Source organism: Lactuca sativa, chromosome 8 (genome assembly GCF_002870075.4).
Source record: "Lactuca sativa cultivar Salinas chromosome 8, Lsat_Salinas_v11, whole genome shotgun sequence".
In the NCBI taxonomy this organism is placed as follows: domain Eukaryota; kingdom Viridiplantae; phylum Streptophyta; class Magnoliopsida; order Asterales; family Asteraceae; genus Lactuca; species Lactuca sativa.
Genome location: NC_056630.2, coordinates 260,572,433 through 260,588,872, shown reverse-complemented (window position 1 = coordinate 260,588,872; position 16,440 = coordinate 260,572,433). Strand labels below are relative to the sequence as shown.

The window sequence follows — 16,440 nt, the reverse complement described above, 5'->3', positions numbered from 1 at the left end:
AATGAACAACACAGCTAGCAAAGTCTAAAACAAGGAAATACAGTGATAAATCTTGTTACCTTAAGGCCATGAATTATAAGGTAAACATGGAGATACTCGTAACCATATTGATTGATAGTAGAGAACTTGACGCCCTGCAAGCGTCGGAATGAATGTGACATTTGTCACCCCTTGGCTTGGTAGGCCGGGGACTGTAGCTAGCAATCAGGGTGTGGGAGTGTCAGTCCCGTATAGATCTATACACACAATGCCCGCTCTCCCTACAGGAGACTCTAGTTACCAACTTAACAACGGGGATATCCATGTCCTGAAGATGCATCTCGTATACTGAATTCTAATATAGGTACTGGACTAATGATAGAGACTCACGAATGAACTGACTCCTTTGGAATTCTCGTACTAGAAAGAGTAAATAGAACTTCCTAACTATTCCTATAATAGTTACTAGTGTCTCTGGTCTATAAACGGTGACTGGAAGGATGCCCTTGCTACCCAAGGGAAATGAACTGGTCGATAGAAACCTTTATGTTTATACATGTATACATAATATATAACTAATGTTTGAACGACCTTCGGAAAGATAACCGATACCCACCAGACCACATCCCAACGAGGAAAAGGAAATAGGGCGAACTAGCCTTCCTAACTCTTTCAAACATTATTTATATAACTATACAAATACAGACATGCATTTAACGAAAGATCTATGAATGATGGATGGAAGGATGCCCTTGCTATCCAAGGGAAGTGAACTGGTCTATGAAAACCTTTATGTCTATACGTGTATACATGATATATAACTAATGTTTAAATGACCTTCGGACGGATAACTAATACCCACCAGACCACATCCCAACGAGGAAAAGGAAATAGGGCGGACTAGCCTTCCTAAGTCTTTTAAACATTATTTATATAACTATACCAATACAAGCATGCATTTAACTAAATAAAAGCATAGAAGAAAACTCTGATGAAAACTCTGGAAAAACTTTACACATAAGAAGTTTACGACTTGATGTCAATTTGTAAAACAAGCTTTGAAAATCTTTGGAATCCTTTGAAAAACCTTTCATACTTTATCAAGAGTTGAAAACATAATTTGGAAATCTTTAAGCTGGATAAACAGTTTAATATGCAAACTCTATTTTGCTATACAGTTATTAATCACATGGGATTTATCTAATAACTGTACAGTTCAACTTGTATTCCCCCCTATAAAAGTAGTAAAATCATTTAAAAGGTTAATTCATGGGTATGAACTCACTTGTTGTAAGTGGATCAGATGGAGGTGCCGGTTGGGTGCTCGGTGCCAAGTAGAGACTTAAACACACTTAGTGACCTATTAACATATGGTGACATATGTTTACATACATTTAGTGTTTAGAATACTAATTAAACACGTATAAGCATCCTAGTGTGCGGAAAACACTTTGGTCAAGTGCTAGGAGGCTATTGGGTTGCAATAAGGGAGTTTATGGAGTTTTCGGCCCTAAGACCATATCCCCATGATTTACGGTCGTAAACTCATGGGTGGTGTGTTCTTGGATGTTTTAAGGTCTTATATCACTCGTAGAATTAGGCTAGGTTCAAATCTAGGGCATAGGAAGTGATTTAATCATCAAATGGACCAATTTAAGGAGTTTACGGTTATAAACAAGGATTTTACGGCCTAAACTCTCACTTGGTCATTCCCTTCATGAGTTAAGGTCTTAAATGGAAGGGTATAAAGTTCTATGCATTTTTCCAAGCTATATAGGGAAGTTAGGGCATCATTTAGCCTCTTTAAGGGAGTTTACGACCCATAGACCAATCCTTGGGGGGTTTACGGCTGTAAACTCCTAAGTCCTTGGTTTAATTGATTTTTAAAGCCCCTAATGCAATGGTGGTTGGTTCTAGACATTTTCCCAGGCCATAGGAGGTGTTTAAGGGCAAGTTTAACACCTTAAAAGGTGTTCACGACCCATGAAGAGGGGTTTACGGTCCAAGAGTGTTCTTGGGCCGTAAACTCATGTTTAATCTTCATATGATATGATCTTGGTGTTCTAAGCTCGTAGGTGTAAGTCCACAAGTCATATCTAAGCCCTAGGAGTGATTTGGGAGGGTTTTAGGGCTTCAAAACCCCACTTATGGGTGTTTGCGGTCCAAGAGTGTTCTTGGGCCATAAACACATGATTTGGCCCTTATTGGTTGTCTTAAACACGAATTTGCATGTTAAATGAGCTAAACAACAAGTTAGGGTAGATCACTTACTAGTTTGGGGCTCGAAATGGGCAGTTTTTGGATCGAAAGCAACTTGTGGGACTCGAAATGGGCGGTTTTTGGATCGAAAGCAACTTGTAGAGAGAGAGAGAGAGTAGAGAGAGGGTGGAAAAGTTTCAAATGGAGTCCACTCACCCTTATATAGGGTTTGAGTTTGTGGCTCGGAGGAAATCTACCCGATACTAACGTTAAATGGGGCTTTTGGTCGCACCTGATTAAATGGTCGTATTTTGACTTGGTTGTAACTAAAGCTTTTCAAGGGATTATTGAGGGTGTTTCTAATCTAATCTTACCCTTACGAAGTCTTAATAAAAGTCCCAATTTAATTAACCTAATCCAAAAGGTTAACGGACAATTAATAAAGTGGGTTTTATTAACGAAAGATGAGGTTAAAAATATAACGGGATAAATTTCGGGTTGTCACACTTTTTAAGCCATGACAAGGTTCCAAATTACAGATCTCTAGGGCATGTTTATCACGTAAAGTCGCAAACTCTACGTGCATGCAAGGCTTTAAGATCCTTAAATGGCAAAACTAAGCTTGCAATGAAGTCTCACACTTGAGGGAAGGCTCCTACCAGGCAATGCTGATGACTTTATGGATCTAAAGGTCAAAGGGAGTCCAGATCTGAAGTTACACTTAGGGAAGCAAGGAAATCAAGGCTAGGAACTCGTGGGGAGCTAAGAGGTTCATCAGTTGTCACTCCCTGGAAGGTATTAAGCTGTTCCTTTAGCTCATCTCTCTTTTGAATCAGTAAACAATGAAATAAAATCATTGCACCTTTTACTTATCAATCATAATTGAGGGGGGGGGGGGGATTTGAAATCTAAATGGAAGTACGTTTAATATCATGTATTTAATCTAGTTTTCAGTTTCGTTTGCTAGTTTAAATTTGAGTTTAATTTGATGTAAACAACACCCTAATTTTAAATTATTTGTCTAGTTTAATTAATAATTTTATTTTAATTAAAATCATACTCGTTCTTCTTGTGTTCGACATTTGGTCTCACCACATCTATAGTGTTATACGATTATGTACACTACCTAATGTATGTTACAATCCAACTGCGATAAAATAAATTTTATTAATTAAAAACTTCGATCAATATTTTATAAATAATTTATCCCACAGTCATGGAAGATCAAATCTAAGAGAAAATACTTTCAATATTAAATTCATTTTCTATATTTATTTGGTTTTACTTTGTTTCAATTTTCGTTTAATATAGTTTAAACACACTTTCCCTTTTTACTTTTATGATTATTAGTTTAACTAGTTTTTATATATTCTAAATTAAATTATAGATGTTCCTGACAACCCTGTCTTATCTCAACTATATAATTATATGATTATGTACATTTGTCCGGTGTGTAATAGTCCCAAGTCTTGTTAAAACCGTTTATAAATTTAAGACTGATAAATTACACATCAATGGTATTGATTAGATTCCCAAACTTTGATAAATTACACATCAATGGTATTGATTAGATACCCAAACTTTGAAATTTAGACATCCATAAAACCTTCTACCTAAGTTAATTGGAGTCTAGGATGTCAATGACATAACTTCATCCTCACAGTTGCATATTTCCATTCCAACATTCGTAACCAACCTCATGTTCCTGATAATTGAGAAAGTCCTCATGACTATGAAATTTGCAAATCACGAAGGAGGAGAAAAAGAAGAGAGTTGTTTGTTTCCACCGTTTGAGTGAAATATATGAATTGATATGTCATTTATTGAGCCAAATAAGTAAGTTTATCAGTTGGTGGCGTTCTCCCACCTAAATAACAAAAAAGTAAATGAAAATATTAGTTCTTTTTTTTTTTTCTTTTTCTTTTTATAAACAAAGAGTTTTGATTTAATACAAAAGAAATATAAAAATATTAAGTTTTTTTTTAAAAGAAATTAACCCTATATTGATTTATTATATGTCAACTTGTCATTTCAGTTCATTCCATACTCAACTATATATTCTAAATGTACTTAATAGCATCACAAAGAAATCTGATTATATAAAAGCAAATAAATTATGCCGACTAGAATATATGTAAAGTAATGTAATAGAAAAAAAAACATTATAATAGAATAGAGCTTTTGACTATTATCATCACACATGATATATATTATATAAGTTTCAGAAATTAAATCGTGTGCCCCTTCAAATTGGCTACAACTCTATCAACGTAAGATTATCTCACTTGATAAAAGACTTTTCTTAAATTGTGAGTTTCAATTCAGATATTAACGGATTTCTATTAACTTAATCATACAAACTTAAAACCTAAAAAAAATAATAAAAAATAAAAAAAATAAATAAATTGTGTACAGCTCTACCTGCCCGGCTCGCCGTCCAAAATCCCACGCTTTTATAAAACCCGCATCTTGAATCTTTTGATAGGAGAATGAAAATCCTTGCATACGAGAGACGGAGTCAGAGTCGACGCAAGCTGTTTTCTTATTTGTTTTTTTCACGAAATAAATAAATAAAAATTCTGGATTAACGATTGTACCTCAAAAACCTCAAGTGGGTCATCATCTTTGCTCCCACTTGTTGCTCTTTGCTGTCTCTGCCATACTCTTTTGCTAATACTTTTCCCCTTCATTGGTTGATCTCTCTTTGCTTTTTCTCTCTGAAATCCAGTTTTTTTTTTGTGTGTTTCATGGTGGTAGCAAATTGGATATTGAGTTTATAGATCAACCAAGTAAATAGAATAGAATAGCCTAAACCATACGTTTATTTCATCCTCATTTGCCGGTGTTTGTAATCCATCTGTATTCTTCGTGTAGTCTTCAAGATCGTTGGTTCCTATGAGCAAAAATGTGCAATAATTTGCTAATTTAAGCATCTGGGTATTGCTAATTTGAAGGAATTACTGGCGTCAGGGTTGTTGTTGGATTTCATCGGCGGTAGTCCTGAGGTTATGGGGTTCTCAATTGGTTAACGAAATACATGCTTGGTTTAAGAAAATGGAGACGTTTATGGCGTTATGTGTTGTTTTTGTTCTTCTTCTTTAGCATTGACTTTCTCAGTTACTTAGCAACAGTATGAAGAATCTTCTAAAGAAGCTACACATGATGCCTAATCAAACATCGGATGTTGACTCAGATGGGTGTAATTCTTCCTCGAAGGGCAATAATCAAAGATTGATCGATGTCCCTTCATCAATCGAGAGCCTCCCCCATGAACACAATAAACCCTTATCTGGTATTTCGGGATGGCTTAATTCAGTAACGAATCGGCGAAGTCCTAGTCCTAGTCCTAGCCCTCCCTCATCTTCAAATGTGAAAAAAGAGGATAAGAATGAAGGGTTTGATTCAATGAGTAGTGAAGCACTTGATGCTGCCATGGAAGCTGTTAGGACAGGGGATTCAGGGTCTGGTAATTCTAGGGATCCAGAGGTAGAAGAAGAGTACCAAATACAATTGGCTTTGGAGTTAAGCGCAAGAGAGGATCCTGAAGCTGTTCAGATTGAAGCCGTTAAACAGATCAGTTTGGGGTCCTTTCCTGCTGAGAATAATACTCCTGCTGAAGTCCTTTCATATAGATATTGGGTAAGTTCAGTTCCCAATCCCATCATATGATTAACATCGAGCAAACAGACAGTTTTAGATTAGAATTTAGAAAATAAATGTATGTTCTTTCTCATGTCCTAGACTCTCATTCATACTTGACAGAATTACAGTGCTCTTAGCTATGACGATAAAATCCTTGATGGATTCTACGATTTGTGCGAGACTTCAACAACGAGAGCTTTATCATCAAAGATGCCTTCACTGGTGGATTTACAAGGGACCCCTGTGTCTGATAATGTCACATGGGAAGCCATTGTTGTGAACAAGGCTGTGGATGCCAAGCTGTTACAACTTGAACAAACTGCACTGGAAGTTACTGCCAAGTCAGCATCAGAATCTCTTACTGTGCAGAGACTTGCAGTTTTAGTTTCAAATTTCATGGGTGGTCCAGTTGGGGATCCAGACAAGATGTTGCGCGCATGGCAAAATTTTAGCTATAAATTGAAGGCAACTCTTCGAAGCATGGTTTTGCCTCTTGGCTTGCTAAAAATTGGGATGGCACGCCATCGTGCATTGCTTTTTAAGGTATATATATATATATATATATATATATATATATATATATATATATATATATTATTGGTGTTTTCTGTGTCTTCTAAAACATAAAGTAGACTTTTAAAGGACATGACATCACAAAACAGGTTGAACGAAATCTGGGACTCATGTAAGTTAATGGGACAAAAGTTGTAACTTTATGCGTATACATACTATCAATATCAAAAAGGCGATCTCTTGTTTGTGAAAAGAATCGTCATTCTCATCATCGAAAATAGCCCTACAAAACCTGTCCAAATGTATTATTACACTATTATGAAAGTACATGTTTAGGAAAAGAGGGCTTACATGCTTTTCTTTTTAGTGTCTCTTTTTTTTGTCACATTAAGTAAGAAGTGCTTCTGCTATCGGGGTACATGATGTATGGATTTTTGAATGCTTGGTGAAATGGAAGGAAAAAAATAAATGAGGGAAAGTTATGATTTATTTGACTTTGAAAGCCTCCATTCCCTACTCTCTTTAAAAAATTGTTATTTCTGCATCAATTTCAAAGGAAACACCTACGACTTGTACTCATTAAGTAAAAAAGAAACATCTTATTCTTTTGAACTAAATATTAATTAATATTATATTTTCATAGGTTTTGGCTGATAGTGTTGGTATACCATGCCGTTTGGTAAAAGGGAAGCAATATACAGGCTCTAGTGATGTTGCCATGAACTTGATAAAGATTGGTGATGGAAGGTTGTGCCCTTTACCTCTAGTCTTAACACTAATACTCAACTTATTATTATCTTGATGCTCATTACAATTATTTATGTGGGTGTGGGTGTGGGTGTGGGTCCCAGGGAATACATTGTTGATCTAATGGCAGACCCCGGAACCCTAATTCCATCAGACACAGCCCACACAGATCATGATGAATCTTCCTTGACATCAAGTCCATGGTCCCACGATGATGATTCCTCTCGTTTAACTTCAAGAAGTGGCCTCACAAATTCATCAGAAGAAGGCTCCGATTTTGGAACCAGAGAAAGAGAAAGAGAAAGATCCGATGATGGAGCCATTCAACCAAAACCCAAGAAATCTTTACCTTTGAGACCCTCTCATCACAGCCATGCCAGATCACCTTCATGGACCGAAGGTGTGAGTTCACCTGCAGTAAGAAAAATGAAGGTAAAAGACGTTTCACAGTACATGATCGATGCTGCTAAAGAAAACCCTCAATTAGCACAAAAACTGCATGATGTGTTACTTGAAAGCGGTGTTGTTGCCCCTGCAAATCTCTTTACAGAAGTTTATGATCAACAAGAGGATACACTAGTTACACGCCCTCCTCCTCCTCCTCCTCCTCCTCCTCAAGATGATCAAAACAAGCGGGATCCCAAAAAGGGTCAAAAATGTAAATTACCCATTTTGCCCAAAGTTCCTGCCGCCGCGACAGCAGCAGCAGCTGCGGCGGTTGTTGCATCGTCGATGGTGGTTGCCGCTACAAATCGAAACATAGAACTACCGGTGGCGGCTGCCGCCACGGTGACTGCTGCGGCCGTGGTGGCGGCTGTTGACAAGAAGTGTCAGGCGGCGGCTTCTGGTGTAGTGGAAAGGGATGGAAATGGGCAATTTGGTAATTTACAAATGGGTGAGAATGAAGGAGAGAGAGTATCGGATAGGTCTGCGGGTAATGATAGCACGAAATCGGAAGTTTCCCTTGATGATGTGGCGGATTGTGAGATTGCATGGGAGGATATCACCTTGGGTGAACGTATCGGATTAGGTATTGTATTCAAGTTTAATATTCCTAATTTTCATTTATTGTAATAAAGGGTTAAATGTAAGAAATAGCAACCTACTTCTACTTCCATATATTTGTTTATTACATCATATACTTATTATTTCATCCTATTACAATGTTGTATTTTGAAGAATCTACCCAGTTATAACAAAGTAATTTTTGTTGCTACAATTGCATATTTTTTTCAAAGTACAATGTCATAGTCAGAAAAAATTGGAATTACGATGGTTTAATAAGAAAAAATTGAAAATATAATGCTCGTAGTTGAAATGAATGTAAGTAGGGGTGCTATATATAATGAACAAATAAATCGAAGTAAATTGCTATTATTTTTCCTTTTTCTTATCCAATTGATAATTGATAATGGTCTCTTTGTTGCAGGATCATATGGTGAGGTTTATCGTGGTGATTGGCATGGAACTGTAAGATAATATTTAAATGTTCATACTATTATGATGTTGCATACAATGTAATAAACTAAAAAGAAATGAAAAATGAGAAATATGAAAGTAATATGGGGTATCATAATCATAAAACGAAAATAAAAAAAAAGAACTATATATGCACACATGCAAAACAGACAGTCATGTGTGTGGTATATTTGTATGTACAAATGCATATATTATATAAGTAGATAAATGTATACCTATATGTACATGCTATATCTACACACACACAGTTAATGGACAAGATAAAATTTGAAAATAAATAATAGAGAACAAACGAAGAACACAAAAAAGAAATTACACAAACCCAAAAAAGGTTTTCAAAGAAGAGGTTAGAGTAAAAAAGAAAGATGTTTTTTTTTTTTTTTTTTTTTTTTCATGTATGAACTAGGCATACACTTAATAGTTAGACTTTCAATGCTCAAGATGTGTTGCATATGTATTAGTATTACAACTTCTGATAGCTTCTATGCATGCATGTCGCTTCAATGTTGGAGATATATTCATTTATCTTCTTTCCCATCACTTTTGAATATCAGGAAGTTGCTGTTAAGAAGTTCCTAGACCAAGAAGTAACTGTTGAATCCCTTGAGGAGTTCAAAAGTGAGGTAAAATATTCTCTTTTCTAACATTCACACTAATTAATGACATATTGCTTGCATGTTATCAACATAATAATGTGATCATTTATACCAACATGCAAGTGAGTACACTACACACCCTCATATTGAACTAAGGTGTTGTGTTGTTTCTTCTTTACTTAGTAGGGACATGACTTTATCTGGTAATCTATATATGGGTGTTTCTCTTTGACTTAGTACAGGAAAGAACTACTTAATAGAAAATGTCAGCGAAATGAGGCTTTCCTGAAGTGGATGTCAGTTGCTCAAATAGTTATCATTTATCCAGACAACACTTCATCCATTTAATGGGAAAAACAGAAATAGGGTCCTAACAATATATATATATATATATATATATATATATATATATATATATATATATATATATATATATATATATATATATATATATATATGGAATGAGTGAAAATCATTAGAACATGTTATTTTATCATTAATCCATGTCCTTGTTTAGGGTGGAGAAAATTCCTATACTAATTTGTAAATGTTTATGTCCTTATTGATTCTTTTTTTTTGTCTTGAAGGTTGGTATTATGAAAAGAGTTCGGCATCCAAATGTGGTACTCTTCATGGGAGCTATAACACGTGCTCCACACCTTTCAATTGTTACTGAATTTCTTCCTAGGTATGTCACGTTATGTATATATATACTCGCAAGAGTTAGATGCACATTTATGCAACAATGTTTCACCTTTTTTTCAACTTATGGAACAAAGTAGTATTTTATATGAAATATGCAACATCATTTCATTTTAGCACCAAAAGATGCCCCATTTTACACTAAACCTATTTAATCAATTGACATGTGGTTGCATAGTTGTATATTTGGTTGCATATATAAACATTTAACGTGCTACGTTATTTATGAGATAGATAGTTTTGGTTGCATTGTTGTATATTTGGTTCTAGACTAAAACTTGGTTGCATATTTCATCTAAAAAACCACTTGGTTGCATAAGTTGGAGAAAAAGATAAAACATCACCTTTCATGATTTTAGGTACATAATTATGTAGAAATATAAAACTCCAATATTAATTAGTGTCTATAGCTTCACTATGACGAGCAATACAGAAAATGGAAATATAATGATGAAGACAAAGTTTTCACCAAGGAAAGCCCTTCAAAATGAAGTTAAAAACCTCATTGGTTCTTATCTTATATACTTAATGCTTCCATATATGATTGTACAATTACAATTCATGTCTTCTCAATGGACAATATATAACTAAAAACTAACAACATACTCACTTCACATAAATACTAAGATAGGCGTAACTCCAAATGTCCATTTATTGTCTTCTTCCAATGCTAGTCAACATTGATTAACATATAGTTTCCAAAGCTGCCTTTGACTTTGAAAGAGAAAGAATTGCTTCTTTGTTTATATGGAAACAAGGTGTCAAATTATAAGCCTCCCTTTAGATGATAGCTATTTTCCTTTGAAACAATCCTAAGGAGATATGATCGGTTTAAAATCCTCTTTTAGAGAAACTTAGGGTGTGTTTGGTTGTGGAAAACAGAGAACTGTTTTCATTTTCCAAGAAAATGTTTTCAGAAAATAAAGTTGAGTTTATATTTTCAGTTTTCAATGAAAATTTTAGAAAATGCATTTGGTTGGAGCTGGTGGAGTTTTCATTTTCCATCTAAGAAATTTAGAAACCTTTGGAAAACTGTAAAAATCACTTTTCTAATTTGCATACAGTTTGGAAAATGAAAATTTTCATTTTCTTAGAAAACTTATACTGAAGATAACTTAAATTTAAAAAAAAAAAAACATTAACCAAAACAGAAAGGTAGATAACAAGTGACGAATGACCAAGAACCAACATCGTTATGAAATTTAGTTTTTTATTTTTTTATAAAGTAGTGGTATTTTATTTTAAAGTTAAAAGGACACGTGTCTTCTTAATAGGCGTAGAGCAATCAAATTTAGATTCTTTGGTTGTACCCAAAGTAAGGATCAACTCATTATTGGTTATAGAATTTATAATGTACTCAAATTTAGTTTTTAAAGTATAGAAGGATAAATGTCTTGTTAATAGGTTCAGAGAGATGAATTTAGATTCTTTGGTTATACCCCAACTCCCCAAAGTAACGATTAATTCTTTCATACATGGATTTTGATGGAATCCAATTACATTGATTTTTTTTTGTCAACCAAACGTGTTATCAAAGGAATCTTCCATTCAAATTCCTTTAGATTCCCCGTGAAACAAACGTACCTTAGTAAGTGCAATGGTATTCTTTATTGATCTCACAAGGTGAAGGTGAAGTGATTACAAACAAGAGTTAGATGAGAAGATGAGTTGTTAGGTAGATATGATATGCCTTAATAAAATAAAAAATAAAATGAAAGTACAATATTCTTAATCACGTAGAAGAGAGTGAGTGCATAAAACATTGTATTTTTCCCTTCATGAATAATGATTGTTAACTCTATGCAATGAAAGTGAAACATATTAATATTATTGTTATCTTTTGCAGAGGTAGTTTGTATAGATTAATCCACCGGCCCAACAATCAACTGGATATCCGAAGGCGTTTGAGGATCGCACTGGATGCCGTATGTTATTTTCCAATCTTGGTTTGCCTTTAATAAATACTTCTTTTCTGTCTTCAAATATTAAAAAAAGTCAATAAAAAAATTGTGTATACTTAAAACCAAACTTTCAGGCCCGTGGTATGAATTATCTGCACAACTGCACCCCGGTTATAGTTCATCGTGATTTGAAGTCCCCGAATCTCCTTGTTGACAAAAACTGGGTTGTGAAGGTAGAATTCAAATCTTATTTATAACCCTTGGAATTTTTGAATTATAATTTGGCCAAATATCATATGATGAATTGAATTTTGTCATCTCGTCTCATCTCTTCAGGTTTGTGATTTTGGGTTGTCGAGGATGAAGTACAGCACATTCCTTTCATCAAGGTCTACTGCAGGAACGGTATGTTGTTGCCTTGCAAAACTATAATACCTTTTTTGTTTCTCCTATCAACTTACTAAATATTAATTATACACCTTGTTTATGTCTATTTTCATGGGGTAGTCTTAGGTTTTCTTTCTTTGTGACATAGTGTGCCTGTTTCTTTTTTTAATCTTTTGTATACATAAGGTTTATTTCCTTTTATGGACCTAATAAACTGTATGAACGAGACTAAATGACCATTTTACCCTTACAATCCAAAACAAAACAAAATTCACAATCATCATTTATAACAATATTCATCAATTTGAACGTGATAGGAGATGGAAGAAAAAAAAAAGAAGGGAAAAAAGGTAAAGGGTCAGCGTCTTAATACATTGAGCCAAGTTTTTTGGCTTACCCCACTAAGTCATTTTGTCTGGATTAAGTAAAAAAGAAACAGTTGTATGTAGTTGTACAGAGTAAGTGCTTAACACATTAAGTTCATTAAGTCAAAAAGAAACACCCCCTATATGGGTGTATCTTTTTGAGTTAATGCAAAAAGGACAACACAATAGAGAGCACACATCTTAGAGGTGGTAATTTGGAGTCACACAATGGCCAAAATCATAACATTTAGCTAAAAAAGAAACTACTGATCAAATGGGTTGAAGTTGCCCGAAATGCATTTTATTGAAAAGATTAGAATATTCTTATACTAATATTGTTTTTGTGATCACATCCTAAATTATTTATACAAGTTTTTGAAAACGGACAAAAAAATGTTTGTGGGAATCTATAGCGTGAAATCAACCGATTTGACCTTAACCCGATTTATTTAATTTGTTGCTAAGCCCACTTAACCTAAAATAGTCCTTTTTATAGATTCATTTTGGGTTAAATGCAACAAGTAGCAATGTACTTCCATTGTTTCGTTTAATGTTTTTATCATGGCATCCTGCTGTCGTTTCTTGTTACAACATTGCATTATGAAAGTTGGACGCATTTATAGCAATGGCATCTAAATACAAAGCAATGTGTTTTGATATAATTGGGTGGATTTTTCAATGTACAATGTTGTAGTAAAAAATTTAAAAGTACAAGTACAATGCTATAATCAGTTAGATATTTCAAAAAACAATTCTGTAATAAGAAAAAAATTGAAAGTAAAGGTCATAAAAAGAAATGAAAATAGGATGAATGAAAGTAGGTGTTATTTCTTGCATCTAAACACAACTTAGGGGCGTGTTTTCTACTTGCATGTATAAGTAGAATGAGGAATCTAACTTTAATGAATCTATCTTCTTTTTATTCTCAACAATGCCATCAGGCTCCTATGAAGTCTAATACATACATACATACATACATACTCTCTTCCTAGTTCCTACTTCTATAGAGCAATGTCTAACATAAATATAATAATCAACACGAATTAATAAATAATAATCCTCATGTTTAACATAAAGCAACACCATTTCTTGTATTGACAATTCAATATGTACACACATGTTTTTCAGGCAGAATGGATGGCACCCGAGGTCCTACGAAATGAACCTTCAGATGAAAAGTTGGTCTTTTTTTTTTAAATCATCTTTCGTAAATAGGTCGCTTTGATGTAAAAACTAATGTTTCAGGGAATAAAAAAAAGTAAATATATAAATATTTTTCTATTGATTTTGATAGATGAATTATTGCAATGCAATGCAGGTGTGATGTTTATAGTTTTGGTGTGATTTTATGGGAGCTTTTTACGTTGCAACAACCATGGGGTGGAATGAACCCGATGCAAGTTGTTGGTGCTGTTGGGTTTCAACATCGTCGTCTTGAAATTCCTAATGATGTGGACCCCACCATTTCTAAAATTATTGAAAGATGTTGGCAAACGTAAGTACTTCATTCCTATAATGATTACCATAAAAAGGTGTTTTAAGTTTTAACATGACACTTACTATTTTATACAGAGATCCAAAATTACGGCCTTCATTTGCTGACATCATGGCCGCATTGAAACCCCTTCAAAAGCCGATCACTAGTTCAAAAACCTCACGGGACTAAATTGTTCTATTTTTGTTGTAATTTTTATGTACTGTTGGCTTGCACGCATTGTAAATTCGGATACCCAATGTAAAAAAAAAAAAGTTCATTTGTAGCTTATATATTTTAATTATGATTTGACCAGTCTTGTATTATATGCATGAATAGTCGTACACTTGTACATAGTACAAAAGGTAATTATCTTATACAAGAGCTATAAGAGCCCTAAAAATCTTATCAGTTGAGATAAGGTAGGGACCATAGGTATAAATATTTGCATCACAACACCTAAGTGAGTGAGTATTCATATGGCAACTTTTTTTGGTTCTCCACTCTTTGTGTCCACCATACGTATACCTGTAGCAAGAACTCAGAGTGTATCTCTACCACCACAACTGCCGTCCCTCAGTAACAGTTCACCAGAGACGCCACCGCCACCACCACCACCACTGCCGCCAGTGCAACGGGGTGGTAGGGGGACAAGTGCTGACTCGACTGATTGGATAGCTTCGGGGTTGACGAGAAGGTTTGGTCTTGGTGCGGGGTTGGCTTGGGCCGGTTTTCTAGCATTTGGTGTTGTTTCGGAGCAAATCAAGACACGTTTTGAAGTTAATCAACAAGAAGCCAATACAAGGTTTGTTATGCAGTAATGATTATAAGGAACAAATGATATTTGGATGCATCAAAATGCTGATGTAGTACTCAAGTTTGATGTTAGTTTCTGATGATTTTTATTTGTAGAGATGTTGAGAAGGAAGAGGAGGTGGTTTTACCTAATGGCATAAGGTACGAGAACGAGATGTTAAATATCATTTATGGTTTGTTTAATGGGATGAAATGAAATGAGAAATAAATAAAGTAAGCAATGTATTTAATTGAATACGAATATAATAAATTTTTATATCATATATATGAACATTTATAAGTTTCTGATGATTTTTTAAAAGAAAAAAACATCTAAAACCGACTAAGATCATAATAGTAAAACAAATTCTAGTTTGTTTTAGAAAGTAAATAACAAAATTGTGTTATTAAAAATTATATAAACAAAAGATGTGTCATATTACAAACTTTATTTTATTTCATGACGAAATGATAATGAATATCCCTCCTGCTTAAAGGATGAGAAAAAAAGTGGTTTATTCCATTTCATCGGCCGCATCGAACAATTATTTCCATTAAAACAAATCATTTCATTTGTTCTTTATTCCATCACGACAAACACTATTCTACCCTTGATAAATATTTTACCTAATGCTTAGAATTGACCTACTCCTCCTAACCAATTGGTCTAACCATCCATTAGGGGATGTAAATTACAATCTCTTAGGTGATGTTTAAGTGACTATGTCTATGCTTAAATCTGAGATCTTATTTATGGATTCTTATTAATTAAATAAAGGTTTTGGTTATGTAGGTATTATGAGCTAAGAGTGGGGGGTGGTGCTACACCAAGGAAAGGGGATTTAGTGGTGATAGATCTCAAGGGAAGTGTCCAAGGAGATGGTGTATTTGTTGATACTTTTGGTAAGGACAAGAAACCATTGGCTCTTGTGGTTGGATCAAGGCCTTATAGCAAGGGAATGTGTGAAGGTGTTGAGATGGTTTTAAGAACCATGAAAAATGGTGGCAAAAGACGAGTTATAGTTCCTTCGACTCTCGGTTTTGGAGAAGAGGGTGCGGATTTTGGTTCTGGTTTTAAGATTCTTCCTAATGCAACACTTGAGTATATTGTTGAGGTCGAAAAGGTTTCAATTGCACCATCATGATTCTTCATGTTCTTATGCCCATATAGGAGGTGTTTTTTTTGTTTTTTGTTTTTTTTTCGGAATAACAAATGTTAACGGATACATGTGTTTTTCCCTCATGTAAATGGGACTTCAAGAACTATACGAAAAATAAACATATAAAAGAGACAACCTTTTAAGTTGAACCACACTATGCTATGTCTTATTGGTATCATGCAGGGACATACAACAACTATATAAGAGTCAAATGCCTGAAGAAACTAATCCATATTGGAAATTTTAACTCCCATATTCGACCATTTTTACAGTTATACTATCTTTGAACCAATCTATGTGTACCATAACCAATTTATGTAAGCAAACCACAAGGACATCTTCAAATACCCAAAGATTTCTCATACAAAAAGCTTCAATTGGCAACCAATGCACAAACAAACTGATTTTTTAATGCAAATCCACATATAGAGAACACAACCAAATGAAATATACAATCAAAATTCAAAAGAACAAGAAATCATGCCCTTCCCCTCCTCTGCT

The 16,440-nt window shown here is 34.3% G+C and overlaps 2 protein-coding genes across 4 annotated transcripts; both read left to right on the top strand.

The window, feature by feature from the left end:
• Nucleotides 1-4,686: 4,686 nt before the first annotated feature.
• LOC111877123 (probable serine/threonine-protein kinase SIS8) lies at nt 4,687-14,299 on the top strand. 3 transcript variants are annotated; one of them, XM_023873656.3, is made up of 13 exons: nt 4,689-5,817; nt 5,941-6,363; nt 6,977-7,080; nt 7,185-8,110; nt 8,510-8,550; nt 9,114-9,182; nt 9,743-9,843; nt 11,704-11,782; nt 11,893-11,991; nt 12,095-12,163; nt 13,639-13,688; nt 13,829-14,005; nt 14,083-14,299. In XM_023873656.3, exons 1-13 carry the CDS (start codon nt 5,311-5,313, stop codon nt 14,174-14,176), a joined length of 2,739 nt encoding a protein of 912 aa, XP_023729424.1. In that variant the 5' UTR covers nt 4,689-5,310; the 3' UTR covers nt 14,177-14,299. The 3 variants fall into 3 exon arrangements, with proteins under 3 accessions (XP_052621961.1, XP_023729424.1, XP_052621962.1); XM_052766002.1 differs by having other exon boundaries at nt 5,677-5,817; nt 5,949-6,363; XM_052766001.1 differs by lacking the exons at nt 13,639-13,688; nt 14,083-14,299 and having other exon boundaries at nt 4,687-5,817; nt 13,829-13,967.
• Nucleotides 14,300-14,436: 137 nt separating this feature from the next.
• LOC111877124 (peptidyl-prolyl cis-trans isomerase FKBP17-2, chloroplastic) lies at nt 14,437-16,088 on the top strand. The gene is made up of 3 exons (XM_023873657.3): nt 14,437-14,789; nt 14,897-14,941; nt 15,573-16,088. Exons 1-3 carry the CDS (start codon nt 14,464-14,466, stop codon nt 15,922-15,924), a joined length of 723 nt encoding a protein of 240 aa, XP_023729425.1. The 5' UTR covers nt 14,437-14,463; the 3' UTR covers nt 15,925-16,088.
• Nucleotides 16,089-16,440: the final 352 nt, after the last annotated feature.